At 40.1% G+C, this 19164-nt stretch overlaps 1 protein-coding gene and 1 long non-coding RNA gene across 6 annotated transcripts in view; one reads left to right on the top strand and one right to left on the bottom strand.

Annotated features, from left to right (window-relative positions):
• Positions 1-9171, bottom strand: part of NIPAL2 (NIPA like domain containing 2) — a 42265-nt gene extending 33094 nt beyond the window's left edge. For 3 of the 4 annotated variants that reach the window (XM_007424798.3, XM_088149093.1, XM_088149095.1), the window contains exons 1-3: positions 8933-9171; positions 4648-4716; positions 3271-3442 (exon numbers count right to left, since the gene is read on the bottom strand). In XM_007424798.3, coding sequence (XP_007424860.1) covers positions 3271-3442; positions 4648-4716; positions 8933-9028 — 337 coding nt within the window. In that variant the 5' untranslated portion in view covers positions 9029-9171. Of the gene's footprint in view, positions 1-3270; positions 3443-4647; positions 4717-7107; positions 7148-8932 lie in introns of all 4 variants that reach the window. The other variant, XM_088149094.1, reaches the window with a different exon arrangement.
• A 77-nt stretch (positions 9172-9248) lies between these two features.
• On the top strand, positions 9249-18887 carry LOC107326054 (uncharacterized). Of its 2 annotated transcripts, none has more exons than XR_003084329.2 (3): positions 9249-9423; positions 17876-18162; positions 18613-18887. It is a non-coding gene; the product is annotated as an uncharacterized LOC107326054 (long non-coding RNA). The 2 variants fall into 2 exon arrangements; XR_001559809.3 differs by having other exon boundaries at positions 17873-18162.
• Positions 18888-19164: the final 277 nt, after the last annotated feature.

Below are 19164 nucleotides of genomic sequence, written 5' to 3'. Positions count from 1 at the left end.
ACTTCACCAGAGTGAATACAGAGGGTTCACCACAAGATGTAAACCATTGGTGAGCCTCAAAAACAGGAAGGCCAGATTAGAGTTTGCCAAACGACATCTAAAAAAGCCTTCACAGTTCTGGAACAACATCCTATGGACAGATGAGACCAAGATCAACTTGTACCAGAGTGATGGGAAGAGAAGAGTATGGAGAAGGAAAGGAACTGCTCATGATCCTAAGCATACCACCTCATCAGTGAAGCATGGTGGTGGCAGTGTCATGGCGTGGGCATGTATGGCTGCCAATGGAACTGGTTCTCTTGTATTTATTGATGATGTGACTGCTGACAAAAGCAGCAGGATGAATTCTGCAGTGTTTTCGGGCAATATTATCTGCTCACATTCAGCCAAATGCTGCAGAACTCATTGGACGGTGCTTCACAGTACAGATGGACAATGACCCAAAGCATATTGCAAAAGCAACCAAAGAGTTTTTGAAGGGACAGAAGTGGAATGTTATGCAATGGCCAAGTCAATCACCTGACCTGAATCCCATTGGGCATGCATTTCACTTGCTGAAGACAAAACTGAAGGGAAAATGCCCCAAGGACAAGCAGGAACTGAAGACAGTTGCAGTAGAGGCCTGGCAGAGCATCACCAGGGATGAAACCCAGCGTCTGGTGATGTCTATGCGTTCCAGACTTCAGGCTGTGATTGACTGCAACGGATTTGCAACCAAGTATTAAAAAGGGAAAGTTTGATGTATGATTATTATTCTGTCCCATTACTTTTGGTCCCTTAACAAGTGGGAGGCACATATGCAAACTGTTGTAATTCCTACACCATTCACCTGAGTTGGATGTACATACCCTCAAATTAAAGCTGACAGTCTGCAGTTAACGCACATTGTGTTTGTTTCATTCCAAATCCATTGTGGTGGTGTATAGAGCCAAAGATGTTAGAATTGTGTCGATGTCCCAATATTTCTGGACCTGACTGTATATCTTTGCCAGTCTTTGGGAGATTATTTCTCATGATTTCTAGCAAGAAGGCTTTACATTTAGGGAATATGCTTATTTCAGCTGTTCCTTTTTGAAAAAAAAAATCTAGCATATTTTATTCTGCGAATGACCCATGAAAATAGGAAAACTGACCTGCTATCAAGGGATTAAAAAGAGAAATAGCTGCCTGCAAAAATGTGCTTCTTTAGTAGGAATTCCCCCTCCCCAGGAAACATAATTCCCCCACCCTTAAGTAGTTTAAATGTAATTGCTATAAAGAGATACTGAGATCTATATACAGTTAAAAAAAAAAAAAGAGTGATCTTTTTGGAGATGCACTTAAAATATGTATCTACTTAGATCATCACTTCATGTGAAACATTTAGGCTGACAGCTTTCGCAAGCGAAAAGTACTGGTATCCAAGCAACGTTAAACTACATCAGAATGATCGAAAGGAGTGAGTGTGTGGGGGAAACACGCTAGAATATAAATTACTTCTCCCTCCAAGATCTATTTCTCATCACAATGACAGACTTGCATCTCAAATGGATCCCCTTAGATTGCAGGGGTCAGGGAGTGGGCCCTGAGTCTCAAATAGCCTCCATATAGAAGACTAGATATTAGTGGGAAAGAAGGTATGGTAAGTTCTTTCCTGAAACACTGGCAATCTATGTGGAAGAATTTATATTGTGTTTTTGGAGAGTACTCTACAATGTGAGCATCCCCCAGCAGTATACAGTGGTACAGTTCTGATATAACTTATCAGCTAGGCCCAAATCTTCTCTAAAGATGAGATGTCTCTAAAGATGTCTCAAGTTTACTCTCACTATGTCATAGAACAAAAATTAATGACATGTGGGTCATCAGCAGGGCTTATACGATCCCTGGGGTATGACTGTGTGAAACATATACTTCTGCAGAGACTGAACAATATCGAATTCCAGATGGAAGTCAAGAGTTTAGTACAGGAAAGCAGTCAGTTATCTTTCCTCACATTTCCCAAGTTAAGGAAAGCTTTTTTCTGGGCTAGACATAATATTTTGCCTTTGGCACTATTGCAAAGAACATATTCTAAGATCCCATGCAAGACATGTGTTTGCCCCTGTGGAACCAAGGGAAACTGAAACAGTTCAACGTGTGTTATTTTACTGTAGCATCTATAGCAGCATTTCTCAACTTTGACCATGCTAAGATGGGTGGACTTCAACTCCCAGAATTCCCCAGCCAGCATTGCCAAGATTGAGAAATATTGATCTATAGGGACATTCACCCTGCTTACGTCTAATCCCTGCTTCATCAGTACCCTGGAAGAACAGATATATTTTATATGATTTTACTTTTTTCAAACTCTAAATCTATATCCCAAATTGACTGGACAGCCCATTGGGACCCCATCAATATGCTATCTCACCTCCTTCAAGACACAAACACCTGGGCAGTCAGAAAGACTAGCAAGTTTATAGTTAAAGCCATCCAGCTGAGAGCTTCCTACCTAGCTCAGACTGGGGTCAACTACCAAGGATATGATCTTACTGGATTATTTTACTGAATATTTTTATATATTCTGATATGTTGTATTAATTTTACCCTATTTTACTATTCTGATGACATGTTATGATTTGATATGGTCATTTGACTAATCAATAAACTGAAACTATAACCCAGACTGTAGTAATATACTGGGCAGCAGCAGTGAAAATGAGGCACCAACTAATGCAAGGTCTCTCATAGTTAAAACTCAGTTTATTTGTTGACCACCTTGACCACAGTTTATTTGTTGACCACCATCCAATGTTTTATTTTATTTTACTATCTTTATAGTGTTCAGTATTTCTGGCCCTTGGACATAATGAAGTATTTTGAAGTTTAAGATCTGAAGCTTAACTAGCATCAGCCCTTATTTTCAGTAGCATCCTAAGTGGTTTCAGCCTGTGTGAAGCCAATCACATGTACCAACCATGCTCTGCTTCAGCTTTTACTGTTTCAGAACAGTATTCAGCTTGGCAGGAACAAACTGACAACAGTAAGAGATCTGCATGGATTTGTTTTATCTATGACTGTCATTTGTCTGAAGAATTTGAGAACTACTCATTATATACACTAATAGCAAACTCAGTTCTCAGTGCCAGACAAAATGAGACCAGCTACCACTCAGAAAAGGACCTCCAATGTTGCCTGAGCATGACAATCCCATGACATAGCCACATGTTTTCCAAGGAACCTTAAAACAGTATTGTTAGGGTTCACCCCTGACTAGCACACATTGAGTGGAGGGACAGGAAGTCTCACCAATGACAGCCACACTTCCTAATGGAGCAACAACCGTGACTGGAGCAAATCCATAGGCTGCAAAGTTCCCAATTTCTCCAATCCCCATAAGTATAATTCCACACCACCAGAGTTTACTTCTGTAACAAGGTTTCTGAGTGGTTCGTTGGGTCAACCGAAGATGAGAGTATTTCTGAAAGTAAGATATAAGAATGAAAGACATGGAGTAATAGATTAATGGTAAGTGAGCATATTAATATGGTACTATAAATGTTTTTTTCACCTTTGTGAAATAAGACAACACTGTGGATATTATATGAATCTTTGGTCCCTAAATAAGAAAAAAGTGTCAGGATGAGCTGAAGTTAGTATTCTGTGTAAGTGGTTTGTAATGCTTGGATGTTTTGGACTTTCAAACAAAAGTATTTCTTTCCCTTCTCTCTCCCAAAGGCACTTCCAATATAACCAATTTCTTCTCAGCGATATAGAAAACTTAACCTAGCAGTATAGGAAAAAAAAATAGAAAATTCTGTATGAAATCATTAAGAGGTTTTCAACTTTTTGATCCTATAAGTAATTTTATTCCTAAGATTTGTATCTTGAAGGTGATATAATATGTTCTGCAATCTTCACAAGACTTGGTGGCAAAATTATAATACACGGAGGCCTCTATCAATTGTTAAGTGGACTAATCAGCAACGCACAGATAAATTGACCAAATTATTCATACATGAGAGGAAAGAAAAATACAACTGAGACCTTTTATAAGAATTGATTGCCTTTCATTGATTTTCAGAATACAAATAGTTTAGATTTGCTTTAACACAGAATTGTTCCTATGATTTATTTATTTCATTAAATTTATTATAACTGCCCACTCCAACAGACTCTGTTGGTGTTAATAGAGGCTGTAATGCTATACAACACAGACATTAATTCTGAAAAATACGTATAGCATAGCTAGTAAGTTGGATCAATATTATTATAATAGTATTGTACATTTTTATAAACATTTCTTATCCTTAATGTAGTTCTACATTAAGACATTTTTGCCCATGCATTGCCCATATAAGTTTTGCAAAATCATTGCACTTATGCATATTACTATAAATCAAAAAGAAACATGGGTCATGTTTTACAAATATATATGTATACATACTGTAACCACATTGCAACAATAATGTAGCTCAGTATTACTTTATCTCAGAGCAACATTAACTAATACTAGACTTAGTCAATCTTAATTCAGTGAAATCAGTTACACTTAAGGCGTCACAGCTAACTTAATCTATTATTTCAAAAAGCCCGCCCTAAGTGTGACTAAATTCCAATCTCATCTAATGCCTCCAAGTCTATACATAGTTCCACAGCTTGTAAATGCAATGAAGGTTTTCATACCTGCAGATTCAATGAGATGCTGATAAGAATGTTTCCCGTGACTGCCAATAAGATGCCTAAGAGCAAAGTCTGAAAAATATACATGTAATCCATGTACAGTTAGAGAGAATTCTCAAAGCATCCAGCATATATTCCTATATCATTTGTTTTTTAAATCTTTCTTAAATCACGTTATTCTACAAATTAGCTTGAGAAGACTACCAAGCAACATCAAGTTTAAACTTGCTCTGGGTTGGTATTAAAATATCCATTGCTCTCAGGCTATATATACTATGTGAAGGTATGTATGTATGCACGCAAGCGTGTCTGTATATGTATATACTTATACATACTGTATACATACACACACACACACAGCTATTTTATCAGAAAGCTAAAGAGCCAACTAGAGAGCTGACCCAAAGTTGGGAGTATTATTCCAAATAATTATTCCAAGAACTGCATTTACTCCTTGGAAAAAGTGTCAAAAGGCACATGCCAGTAGGGAAAGGGGGACAGGGTGTCCAAGTGCATTTCCTGACCATGCTACATACTCATTTGGATAACAAATCAGACAGCAAATCTGACTAAAGATTCAGGCTGCAGCTATTGAAAAATCTTATAGGATGGAGCTAGAATAAAAGGGAGGGAGGGAAACAGGTGCAAACAGTTCAGATGCAGTACAGATTTTTTTTTAAAAAAAGTGCCTTGAGGCTCCAGAAGACTGAGTAGCAACATTCAAAGTTACCTGATTATAGCTGAACTTCTATAAATGGTTTTTAAGAACTGCTTAACCCCTACCTGAAATAAGCCAGTAACAGAGCTATCAAAACAGATTTATTAATGATTGATGTGTGGGAAGTATATTTATACTATCATAAAAATGTCAACATCCAAGATATCTCAGAAGATATTTCCTACTTATAAGAACTCTAGTACTAGAAGATAGTTAGCTCAGCATTCTGGTCATTACCAAGTCAGAAGGTTACAGGAACAGATGAAATACTCACAGAAATATGGCAAGCAACAGAAGAAGTATTAGTCAAGGTCCTAAGCTATGCCAGCTAATCTGGAGAACACCACAGTGGTCAACAGATTGGAAGAGATTAAACTACATACCAATACCCAAAAAAGGAGACTAAAGGGAGTGTGCAAACTGTTGTACAATATCCTTAGTTTTACACACTACCAAAATAATACTTAGGATTGTCCAACGCAGATTAGAGCCCTACATGGAAAGGGAGCTGCCAGATGTTTGGATGGCTTTAAAAATGTCTGAGAAACACAAGACATTGCTGATGCAGGCTAGATAACTGAAAAAGCCAAAGAATACCACAAATAAGTCACTATGTGCTTCACTTATTATAGAAGGGCCTTTGAGTGTGTTGATCATGCCAAGCTGTGGAATGTGCTTAGAAAATCCCACATCATGTTCCAGGTTCTGTCTGTTACAGTGTGTCATCTGGTGGAACCCAGGTAAGCGAGTTTTTTCATGGTGCCCGCTCTCTGGAACATCATTCCCCTAGAGATGAGACTCGCCTCAACCCTTCTGGTCTTTTGTAAGACCTTAAAAATCTGGTTTTCTCATTGAGCCTGGGGTCTTAGATGCATGGTTGAGCCCTTATCATGGATTTTATTCTGTTTTTAAGTAGTGTTAGCTACCCAGAGTCATGTGTTTGAGATGGGCAGCCATATAAACTGAATGAATAAATAAATACATCTCATTGTCCTCATGAGAAACCTATACACAGGTCAGGAAGCCACAGTACAGACAGAACATGGCGAAACAGACTGGCTTCAGGTTGGCAAAGGAGTGACATAAGGCTGTATACTCTCCCCTTATGTATTCAACTATATGTTGAATATATATTAAGGGAAGCTGGATTGGAAGAAGATGGACATGGTTTAACACTGGAGGAACAAACAGCAATAACCTTTGCAAATGCTATATTGATGATGCTATGATAGCCGAAAATCCAAAGGATCCGCGAGCTCTAGTTATAAAAGTCAAGACACACAGTGGAAAAAATGGGACAAATATTGAAAATAAAGAAGACCAAACTAATAACAGGTTCAACAACCAGTCTTTGAATTGTCAATGAAGATAACAAAGTGGTGGATAGTTTCTGCCTTTAGGATTAACCATCAATTGTAAAGCATCAAGCAGCCAAGAAATACATCACAGACTAGCACTTGGTAGTGCAGTCATGACGGCCTTGGAAAAAATATTCAGATGCTATGATGTGTCTATGTCTACAAAGATCAGAATCACGCAAGCAATTATATTCCCTATGACACTCTATGGAAACAAAAGTTGGACTTCAAAGAAGCAGTATAGAAAGAGTACTGATGTTTTTGAACCTTGATGTTGGAGAAGACTCCTAAGAATACCATGGACAGGCAATAAAACAAACTAATCATCAAACAAATCAACCCAGATTTCTCACTCGAGGCACAAATGACAGGCTCAAATTTTCCTACCTCAGACACATTATGTGAAGACCTAGCTCTCTGGAGAAATCTATAATGGTGGAAGGAAAGAGAAGAACAGGATGACCAGCAGCAAGGTATCCACTCAGGACTCAGTTTCAATGGTGATGTGCATTGTTGGAAATCCAGGTTAGGGACAGAGCATCATGGAGAAAAATCTATCCATTGGTCACTAAGAGTTGACACCAAATTGATGGCACATAATCAAAACATGTTTTATCTCCGATACATCTTTAAAATCCATCTGTAAACATAAATATACCTCCTTCCCTGCCACCTACCTTCAAAATAAACTGACTCCCTTCCCATCCATTTTAAAAGTACCCTGTTTCTCCTCTACTCTTCCATGTTATTTTTGCTGGCTGATGACCAGTTAGCCAGAGCATCTAATCATGGACACTCCAACACTAGAAATCAGGAATGAAGAAAAGGACATAGCTTTGCAGTGGGATTCAAGAGTAATGGGGAAAATAAAATTTAACTCAATGATATTTTGTATACCTTGCATGAACTTGTTATTACATTTCACCTGCATTACAATCAGGGCTTTCACCTGGCCATTCCAAAGTACAATACTACAGAAGTAGTATGTTGATTCATACTTTCCAAATTGTAGGTTTCTGTAAATTCAGTAACATAATGGTAGAAAATAAGAAAAATACTAAAGGGTTACATGTACTTAAAAAGGAAAATATTTAATCAGGAATGACTTGGTAAAGCTCTGTTGTCAGTAAAATAGGATGAAGCATCTGAAAAGCTAATGTAATAATGACAACATCTTTTAAAAGAATATACTGCAAAGTAGACAGTAAATATACATATAATAAATATGATGTAAAAGCTAAGTTTTCACCAACAAAAAGAGCTGAGAATTTTCAAGAAAGATACTTCACTATGATTTAGTCATTATGTGCCATGAAGTCATTTTCAACTCCTAGCAACCACACAGATAGATTTCCTCCGTGATAATTTAGCCATACACTGATTAAAAATGGACATTCTCCAGTTCATTTTATATCTTTCATGTCATTTTATATATAATATTTCATTTTTTACTTATGAAAAGTATGCATACTGTCCCTTTCTACAAAGGATGATGCTTCATCCCCAAGAAACATGCTTAGCAATAGAAGCAAACTCCTTTCTGTGCCTTTAATTATAACAGTGCCTGGATTTTCATTTGAAATAAGAACCCACACATGTTCAGAATGTGGTGTGGGGAGAACAGGATCTGACTGGTAAATTATATTGTGTTTATTTGAGCACATAGCAGTGGTCCTAAATCACAAGCAGAGAAATGTGAACCGGGCACCTAATCACCGAAGAGATACACAGCACAGCCTAAAGTTACCCCATTTTAATCCCCAGACTAAGGTTCCTGCAGTGCGGCACTGAGTAGGAACCTTATTTATACCCAAAAATGAAGAATCCCTCAAGGGAGTGGATTCTTGGGGTCTGCATTCATGCCCTTCCCAGCTGCCTTGCAGCTTGCCCTGGCTTTCTCAAACCAAGGCTGACTCTGTGAATCTTCCACATGAGAGCAGCGTCTAGCTCAGATTGGCTTCATCTCACTTGGAGAACATCCCGGTGAGTTTAATGGATTTCACTTCAGAGTAAACCTCTAAAGCAGTGTTTCTCAACCTGAGCAACTTTAAGATGGGTGGACTTCAACATGGCTGGCTGGGGAATTCTGGGAGTTGAAGTCCACCCATCTTAAAGTTGCTCAGGTTGAGAAACACCGCTCTAAAGGATTGCACCATGAGCCCCTTCGGGAGGGCGTGAGGAAGCCCTTGGCACGAGCTTCTCCTCTCCTCACCTGCTCATTCGCGACATACCAGCCTTGGGAAAGAAACTCCCTGCTGCTCGCCTTCCCTCCCAAAGTGGCGTTTGGGAGTAAGCGTGGCGGTCTCATGGTCGCCCCGCTTCTCCGCGGTCTTCAGCTGCGCGCCTCCGAAAGCCAGAACGCGCCCCCGGCGATGCTGGGAGCTGGAGAAACCGGTTTCCAGCCCGCCTGAAAACCCTTCCTGGGGCCGGGCTGTTGGGCGATGGGAAGGGCTCTCGTCTTCCTTGGCCGGATGTTTACAAAGCAGGTGTTTGTACTGGGGTGGGGCTGACCCCAAAGGAGTCCGGGACTGGAAGGGGCGTGATTTGTTGCCTTTTTAAAAGGTGAATCGGGAAGAAAGCGAGTTGCCGGCCAAACGAGGCAAGGCGCTTTGCTGCCGCAGAAGCTGTTTGCTTTGGCGGCTGAACTTTGCTAATCTTGTCTTCGAGTAGCCGCATAGAATTTAACTCTCTGACTTCTGATAAGTAAGTGCCGCGCAAGGCGTCTCCTAGAAGAGCCACGCCAGGAAGGCCCCTGGTTTGAAAGCAAACGGCTGAGGCAACGGAGTGGTTGGTTTCAGACGGCCCTAGGAATGCGTGGGGCCGAGGGGTTGTATGCTTTCTGCCGGAGCCCTTTAAAAGGCGAGCAAGGCTGGAAAAGGAGGGCACCCCCCCCCACAAGTCAGTTCTAGGTCTGTGGCTTTGTAGCTCACACCAAGATAAATTCAACAGTTTCAATTCAGCATAGTCTCAAACTTTAATGGATGGAGTTAAGGGTTAACACACACACATCAAATTAAGGCTACATCAACATGGAGACATGCTTGTCCCGCCAGCCACTGTCCCTGGATAGCGTGCTTGTATGCCTCTATGCCTCTACCCTAAGATCAGTCCCTGGTTGAGGTACTCCAACGGCAGCTTTATGTGGTCTGCTCCTCCACCTGACCTTTGTGCTGGAGCGAGTTGTGAGACGTGGTCAACGTGTAATGTGTAGGTTGGGCATGGGGTGGTAGGCAAATGTGACTTACATCTTATATGGGATCTACAGATCTGCTCTGACCCTTTCCTACGGCACCCCAGCACTGCCCCAGCCGCCCTTTCAGGATTTGTCAGTGTTCGGATGGGGCTGTGGAATGGTGTCCCCTGGTTGCTTACTCCTCCCTTTTGGGAATTTTTGGGTTGACTGAATGATGGGGTCATGTGAGCACAGCAGAACCTCACATTTATCTCCGCAGTTCATTCATTTCAGCAATGCCAATCGTTCCTCTCTGTTAGTCCAACAACACAGTGCCAACTCTGCCCCACAACTGCTTCTCAACATGTGTGGTATGTGCTGAATTGTGGAGCCATTGGGGATACTTTGGGGGTGGTGTGTGCTGTTCCTCCATTTTGGCCTGTGAGGATGCCATTATGAGGGATTTCCCCCACAGTGGCATTGCATGGGGAGCCAGGAACCACCTGGAAGGAAGTTCAGGGAAATCTGGATTCTGGAAGTGACAGCGACATTGTGCTGGCAGAGGAGAGCAACCTCTAGCACATAGGACACAGCATCGCATGGTACAATCCCACTCAGGAAGCTTTGTTGGAGTCCACTGAGGAATCTGCACAGGGTGATGTATGTACATAAAGAGGGTCTGGCACAGTTTGCAACCCCTGTTTTCAGATAGCAAGGACGTTTGCCTTTCCTTACAGTCATTGGGTCAATGGCACAACACCCTCCCACCCTCCCCCCGACTCTGCAAGTCACCAGCATGATGAAAATGTAGGGGGGAAAATTAAAAAGTGATCATTGTGTCAGTGAGTGGTGACATCACACGTGGCCACTGACATTTTAGGGTGTGGGAATGCAATAGCCAATCATGTCTCCTGGTGCAGTGCACGGCATAGCTATGAAGAGAAGAGAAGAGAATTCCAGCATTCCTGCTCTGTCTGGCTCTGGCAGAGGATGCCAGCTGTGTGGATTTGGCCTAAGCCATCATGTGGTTTGCTTGGTTTTGTCTTAGCATGCTGTGTTGAACACAGTTATAAAAGGTCGGGCAAGTTGTTCAAACCCAGCCAACTATTCATGAAACCATGATTAAATCATGCCTTGGTGTAATCCAATCCAAGAACGCATGATATGGTAAGAATCACTGCAGAGACATGGTGGTCCCTGAATGGCTGCATATGGGATTTCTTCAGACACGTTGTCCATTGGCCCGTGGTCAAGGTTGATAGGAGCAGATGCTTAATAAATAGTCGTGGGCCTGCAGACTGGAAGGGGTAGTTCTGTCATTAGGACACTAGCTATAATTAGGAAACTAGGATTTGTTTGAGAAAAAAATGCCAGTAACATTTAGAAAAGAATGACCATTTCTTTGGGCCTGGTGCTTTAATATTGCCCTCCTCCCATGGCTACAAAGCAGCTGCCGTTTGCTTACATTGGGGCACAAGGAGACCATATTGTCAGGCAAAACTCTTTGATTGAATAATGAGATTGGCAGCCAATCTTTGCTCTCCTCCAGGGTTGGTTATTTATTACTGGGCAACAGTCCCAGAAACACAGGCCATCCAGCCATAATAATAGCAGCAGTCTCTTCTAATGCATCTCAGCTCGTTGACTGTGAGAAAAAACTCAAGGCTCCTTTGGCAGGGAGCACTTGTATTACTACTGAGAAATATTTATACCCATAATTAGAAGGGGAAGTGTGAGGAACGAGAGCAAATGCAAGGAAATGCATTGAATGTGGTGGGGTTTAAGCATTTGAGCTGTGCACGGGATAGCAAGGTCTTTCTCCTCTGAACACTTGAACGCATGTAAATAATGCAAAAGAATTGTGATGGCAGGGAGCAGAATGGGAACCATGGTAAATCCTAAAAGAAATTTGAATAGGTTTTTTTAACAGGTGAAAGATGATTCAAAGCAAACCAAAAAAAAGGATTCGTTTAGACTGCGTCAGTATTGATCAACTCGAAATACCTGTTAGATCAGATTCTTCATGATTCGTATTGTGCTACTGCTGCAGAGGTTACAAGCAGGAACACTTTGCACACAAGTATCGTAGCTATTTGCTGTCTAAACTTGTGTAAAGCTGTGTTAAATTGCAAACTAATGCAGACAACCTCATTTGTAAATGGAATATCTTTTGCATTACCTTACCAAAGGGTTTACAATCAATAAATGAGAAGAGACAGCAAAAATCAACCATAGTATCACAACAGCCATTTCTTTCCATGTTTGTGTTATCTGCATTGGTCCGATATACTTGAAAACATTTTCTCCTGATGTCTTAAATGATGAAGCTATGGTGACAGAAATTAGGGTTGGTAATAAAATGAGGAAATTACAGTTCCGCATTATATAATTATAGTTCTTATACATTCTGAATAATGCAAAGCAATGAAACATCAAGTGATTAAAACTGCAATCTTGTATATATTTATCTGGGAGACACCCCCGTCAAATTCATTGGGGTACATAAAATTCTCGTGGGTAAAGCTGCAGATCTGTGCAGAGGTGCATGGAGGTAACCTCCTGCTGAACTGTGGGTTTTTTTCCCCCCAATAGGCATGCAATCTCTTTTTTCAAATGTGTATGTTACCTGTGAAGCTGAACAGTTATTATGTGGGTTTTATTATTCCTAGAGTAGACTACAGCATCCAAAGTATACACCATGCATACTTCTTCACTTAAGAGCTCGCCAAACATAGCTATGTAAAGTGAGCAGCCTGTTTACAATAAACCACTGTACTAGTAGGGACTCTCTGCTATCAAATTAGAGAGAAATCAGTATTATAGTAAACAGAGGTCAAAGATCAAACCCACAATTTCATATAAAATTCCAGTCCATGTACACAAAATATTACAATTTTTAAAAAGTCCAAGTCACAAGACCATCAACTACTCTTAAAGATAATCAAAAGCAGGGTAAGAGTAAAGGAAGTGAAATTTAAATGTAATTTTAATCCAGAATTTAATGCAAGGAACAATCATATAATGGACCTCTTTTAAATCTTGACAGCTCACTGTCAAACAAGCTCTTTTGTTAAATGGCTAACTCTCTTCTTATTCAAACAATGTCTTTAAAATGTCAGTTGTGATAATATTAACATATCCCCAGACTTTTGATCTCCTTGTCTGATGATGTGAAATTGGCTTTGTTTGTTTGTTTGTATGTATGTATGTGTGGGGAGAGCTACCCATTACATATAAGCTGTAATATTCTGTTTGGTCTTTTTCATCTATGAAAAATCAAGGGCTAAGCGAGCTGAAACTGCAACGCCACTGTCATTTTGCCTTTGCTATACTGTATGTCGTACGACAAGTAGGGGAATACAAATTATGATTCTTATGTACCAAGCATTTCTTTGAACACTGAAAACTAGATGTCAGAGAAAAGATTAGGCTTAAAGGAAGATTTTTCACATCTATTTCTCAATGTGGTAGACATGTTTATTAGTAAAGAAATTCTGGGACTTTGATCAGATCTGAGATAATGCCAGTCCCAAACTCAGCCTTTACGTGTAGCTGGTTCCATGGGCATCTGCAGGGGGAGCAAGAGACATCCCATACATCATGACATCATCAGGCAAATTATATATTGTATGTCATTATGATGCACCTGGGACAAATTACATAGTTTATGACAGGACATCATCATGGTTACTTCTGTACACCTCTTGTTCATACATAACATGAAGGCTTAATGTGATTTGTTTGTGTTGGACTTAGCATTATGTTCAAATCCATTATATGGCTTAGGGTTATGAGTTCACTGGGCAATAATTATTTGCTGAACAAACTATGATTTAAAAAACCTGGAACAGCATTATGTGTGAATGGAGTCACTGATTCCTGAATTATGTTAAGTATATCTGTTTAATAACCATCTCTGGCAGATTTGAAACTTGTTTAATACAGTTTGGTGCAATTTTATTACCAGGAACAGCTCTGATTCATTTTAAACATATTTAAACATTTTAACTCTGATTCAGTTTAAACATTTTAAACATATTAAACAATATGCTCTAAACCATGGCATGTTAAGAAAAACTCCATTTGAACAGACCTCCCTCATCATTTGTATGTTATTACAAATTCGGCCAAGTGTGTATGGGACCCAGGACAATCTTTCTAAGTCGTAGAATCACAGGATATAAACATTGGAAGGGGTCTGGGAGATCATCTAGCCCAACCCTCTGCCCAGAGCAGGATTCCACTATTACAACAGCCGCAAGAGATCGTTTAAAGACCTTCAGCAAGGGGGATTCACCACTTCCTGAGGCAGACTGTTCCATGATTGAACTGCTGTTGGGAAATTTATCCTGATGTCCAATCAAAGACTACTTGCTTGTAATTGAAACCCTTTTTGATTTCTGGAACCACTCTGAAAATTCTGCGCCATCTTCTCCATGGCAACTCCTCAGGTACTTGGACGTGCTATCATGTCTCCCCGCAGTTTTCTTCAGGCTAAATATACCCAAAGCCTCAAACCATTGCTTACAAGGTTTCCCTTCCAGGCCCCTTACCTTCCTGGTTGTTCTTCTCTGGACACGCTCTAGTTTGCTAATCTTCTTCCTAAAATACAGTGCCCAGAACTGGACACAATACTCTAGGTGTGGTTTGAATAATGCAGTACAGGGAGGAATGGTGATGTTTATTGATCTTGACTGCAGCTGCAAAGAAAAAAAGTGGATGTAGTGCTAGGCTGCATTACATTGTTGGCTCATGTTCAACTTGCGATGCACTCACATTCTGTTTGCACATCCAGTAAGGTTCCATCCCACATCTGCTGCCTTTTTCCTACCCAAAAGTAGCATCTTGCATTTGTCGCTGTTGAAATCCATCTTGCCGGTTTCTACCAATGTTCCAGCTTGTCAAGATTCTCCTGACCCTTGATGCTGTCTTCTAAAGTCTTTGCCATCTCCCGATGTTTCTGTCATCTGCACATTTGATAATCATATTTTCTAACCCCACATCCAAGTCATTTTTAAATATGTTGAACATAAGCCTTGCATAACAAATTCTTCTTAACTTTGTTACTTGTTAGTCATTTTATCATTTTTATTTGCATGTTCCCATGAAAGTTCTGTGGACAAATACAGTGTTTGTTTTTTATACAAATCATATGAGTCTGCTTCAGTGGTAATCTGAAATGATACAGTTTGGCCACAGGTTTGGAAGGACTGGCATTCAGCTCCAGATAATTTGACATCCTTGTTCTGTGCAGTAATCCCTGTATTTCCTTTCAGAAAAATGCATCCATCGTATTTTGTGTACCTTGACCTTCAGTACCAACCAATGCAACCAATGGCATTTTTATAAAGTGAATTTTTATAGATCATGGCAAGGGATGGTCGTGATCATAGCTGAAGCATCTTAGCAACACTTAGCAACTCATTGTAGAGATGTACAGGAGTGCACAAACTTGGTATGGCTATATCCTATGCTCTTTAACCCAATCTTTGAAAATAACATACACTGTGCATGTGATATTCAGTAGCTTTTGGGGTAGCTCGTCATGTGAACTAAGTTATAGAACTCACATTCAGCTACACCAATAGTGTTCAAGTTTCTGTAGGACATTTTCCTACCCTGATCAATTTATCAAATGTATATTGACCATCTATTTGATGATGATAGGGTGTGTTTGAAAGAGAACATGGTTAGACCTGAACCTCATATTATGATGCTAGACTTCTGATGACTTCATGAAAACGTCTATGGAGTTCTCTGGACACAACTCAGAAATAGTTTGCCATTGTCGTCTTCTGGGAAGCTTTTTTCAATTTCTCCATCTATCTTACAATTATGGCATTTCCTGGTGGTCTTCCATCTAAGTAACAAGGGCTAACCTTTGAGTTCAGAGATTTGGCTAGGTGCTGCCATCTAGTGGTTATGTATGCTAAGAGAGTGAATTGAAATGATGAGACAATTCTGCATGTGCATCTTGAAAAAGGTAGAGTGATAGACAAGCTATTTTCAGGGAATCTATTTTTCAACTGTAATCTGTTCAACAAAGTATTCTAAATTTTATTTAGCTGTTTAAAATTAAAAATACATGCGAGGTTGACTAAATTGTACTTACAGTAGTAAGAGACAAAGACTCAGAGCTGAAAGAGGTCTTAAAGATCAACCTGCTGCTTAGGACAGGGTCCACTAGAGCAGTGTTTCTCAACTTGGCAACTTTAAGATGCTGGCCAGGGGAATTCTTAGTCAACCTTGCGTGTATTTTGAATTTAAAAAAACACACTAAATAATAGATGCTGGGGTAAAGAATAGGGGCCTTGGAAATCTTGGAATGTCCCATACGTTATAGCAGATCTAGTTCCCCAGTGCTAGTTGATGCCCGCTTACACTCCATGACTAAAATCATAAGGGTTGACAGTGCGATCTAAACTAATAGCAGTAATCGCTCTTAGGGATCTCCCTTTGAGGTACGCTTTTGGAAGTGGGCAAGGGCAGCCAGTTCCCTTCCCCACTGCTGCTGTCCTCCCCCACAGACAGGATTGCCTCCATCTCAAATTAATTTCAGCTTGGATGGTGCTATTGCACTCTCTTTTCCTTTTTAAATGAGGAATGAGATAAAGAAGTTGAATCCAATGAATTCAGAACCTGCACACTTAAGAGGTTTTTCAGACCAAACCCTTTGCAGATCAACCACGAAAGATCAGAAAATAATGCAAATGTGCAGATTATCTATACAGCACCTTACTGAGACAAGAAACCTCCCCAAACCTATTTTACTTCACCAGATTAGTTGGGTAATATACACGCACGTTTCTAATTAGAGCTCTGGCTTTTTGCAGTTATAATTCGAAGGACAAATAGGTTTGCTCCTTGGTGTGATCCTCTGCCATTGTTATTCCAGCCTGCTAAGACTCCTAGACAGGGTCTGCATCTCCCACTGCAGACATCCAATCTGCAAAACACATCTCCCTAAGCATAATCCTTGCATGCAGAATACTGGGATGCTAAAAATAGCTTAGTTTTTGCAGAAGAATTGAGAAGGCATTCAGAAAGCCAGATGGCAGGCATGCAAATATAAGCCATATTATCTACCCTGGTGGTTTTCAAACAAACTTCCCTCAGGGACCTTTCCTGCACTGATTTTTTTTCGCCTTTACTAAGCCACCACCCTTACATTTGCCACTGAATTCCTGTGTGTTGTGGGGATTCTCAGATGTCTTCTAGAATGAATCTCAATTTGCACAGTGCAAAGAATAGCCATGTTGTGTCCATCTCTTTGAAACAAAACTTGCAACTGGGTTTTACAATAAAACTGGGGTGGGAGAAAAGCTGGGCTGGGGTGGGAGAAAAGCTAGGTGTGACACCAGGATAGTATTCAAGAGAATAGCATACTGTTTGCCAGGCCAGAAGTCAAGGGAAGAAAATAAAACAGAATGAAGTTCTCCTTAGCAAAAGGGTTTTAGAAAGGATTACATTCACCAGTTCAACAGTCCCTCCCACCAGCATGTTGCAATAGTCAAGCTGGGATGTAAGGAGGGTACGTATGTAATTGTTGTCAATGATCACAGTGGATACACATGTTGTTAATTGTGCAAATCCCAACTAGCTGAGATCAGGGCCAGTTTAAGAATTTGGGGCCCAAACCAACAGAAGGTTTGGAAGACACCTCATCTCGCCCCCACCATCACGCTCAGCTCTAGAGTAACATCACAGATGGATTCCAGCCAAACAAGAGGTTAAAACTATGGATTCAAAATGGAATACCCACAGTCCGAACTAAAAATTAAAGATGTAGCTGGAAGAAACATATTGGAGATAAATTCTTAAAACTTATTAAAAAAAAACATTTTTTTCCTTCTTTAGAGAGAGAGGTTTCCTTTGTAGAAAGAAAATAGTTTATTTCTGAAATTGTTTTCCTTGCTTTCTGTTTTCTACAGTTCTGTAAAACTGTTGTCACAACTGCCTCTAATCTTCTCTTTTACAAAGCAGAACAACAACATCCGCTACCATGAGAGAGTCCTCCTGCTTCGAAAGCAGTATCTTAGAGACCACCTTCCTACCCTCCATTTCCTGTCCTTTCATCAGTGAGGACCTGTCTTCTTAATCCACGACTGCTCAACTTTCACAAGAGTCTTTGGTGAAGAAGCTTTTGGAAAGGCCAAATGTTTGGTGTCCTCTCCATCCCTCTCTCTACACGCCTGTACATGCTGTCAGGCATGGCAGTTGCTGAGCATCTTGGGAATTGAAGTTGGAGTGCACATCTGGAAGTCACCAAGGTTGGGAAATATTGAAATAAAAGGTTGTTTTCTAAAGGGAGACACCACCTGAATGGAAACACACTTTGCTTAATTCAAAAGGACACATGCAGAGCACAAACACACACATACCCCACACAAGGTTTTGGTTAAAAATGTTACTGAAGCATTTTTGAAAATGATCAGTATATAAAATATATTTTCCAGAAATGTCATGTGAAATTTGCCTGCTTTCATTGGGGAGGCCAATTTTTTCCTATTATGAATTTGATTCTATGTTTAGAATCTACGGGACATTCCTTATCATATTTATTATGTTTTCAACATATTCTAGCAATTTGAAAGTTGAAAGGTCAGTGCCTTGTCATCAGGAACTGATCTTTCTTTTTGAAAATAACATTTTTGCTATGTGTATTAAAGGTTATTTTATATACAGTATTTAGAGATTGTCTTCTGTTTCTTTTCCTGCAGGGATCAACATGATGGAAAGAAAAAAGAGCACCCCAAATTGAAATCAAGTGGTACTAAACAAGGAAGTTGATTATAGATGGAAGAGATTTATGGGGATTTCAATCAGGGAGGCTTATGGGCGTAACACATGAAGACGACTTGACTTGGTGGTTGTGGATAATCTTGTTCCATGTCCAGTTTTCACACATATGGAATAAATGGAATCCACCCGTATTCAAAGCCCCCAAGGCTTTCTTCTGCTTTGTAATTTACTCTTACAAGATTTTTGTTTCTAAGGGACTGTAATCCCACCGCATATGTACGACATGGTGGGGGTTAGGCAATGCCACTTTCTAGCTGATTGAAAATAGTTGGGCTGTCTGAGCTGCATGGAGAAGTACTGTACATGATGAATCCACATAAATCCAGCTCAAAAGTTTTGGCTCCATAAAAGAGGCAAAGCTGGGTGAACCCAAGAATTCTTTATTTGATCATCATAAAGTCACTATTACAAAGTATAGTATAAAATATAGTTATTAAAGACAGTATTTTCCTCCCCAAAGAGTGATGAAA

This window comes from Python bivittatus, unplaced genomic scaffold, assembly GCF_059951505.1.
Source record: "Python bivittatus isolate LINGU-HERP-01145 unplaced genomic scaffold, Pbiv_v1 ctg000590_np1212, whole genome shotgun sequence".
Classification (NCBI taxonomy): domain Eukaryota; kingdom Metazoa; phylum Chordata; class Lepidosauria; order Squamata; family Pythonidae; genus Python; species Python bivittatus.
Note: the sequence above shows the minus strand (reverse complement) of the source record. Positions and strands in the feature narration are given on the sequence as shown.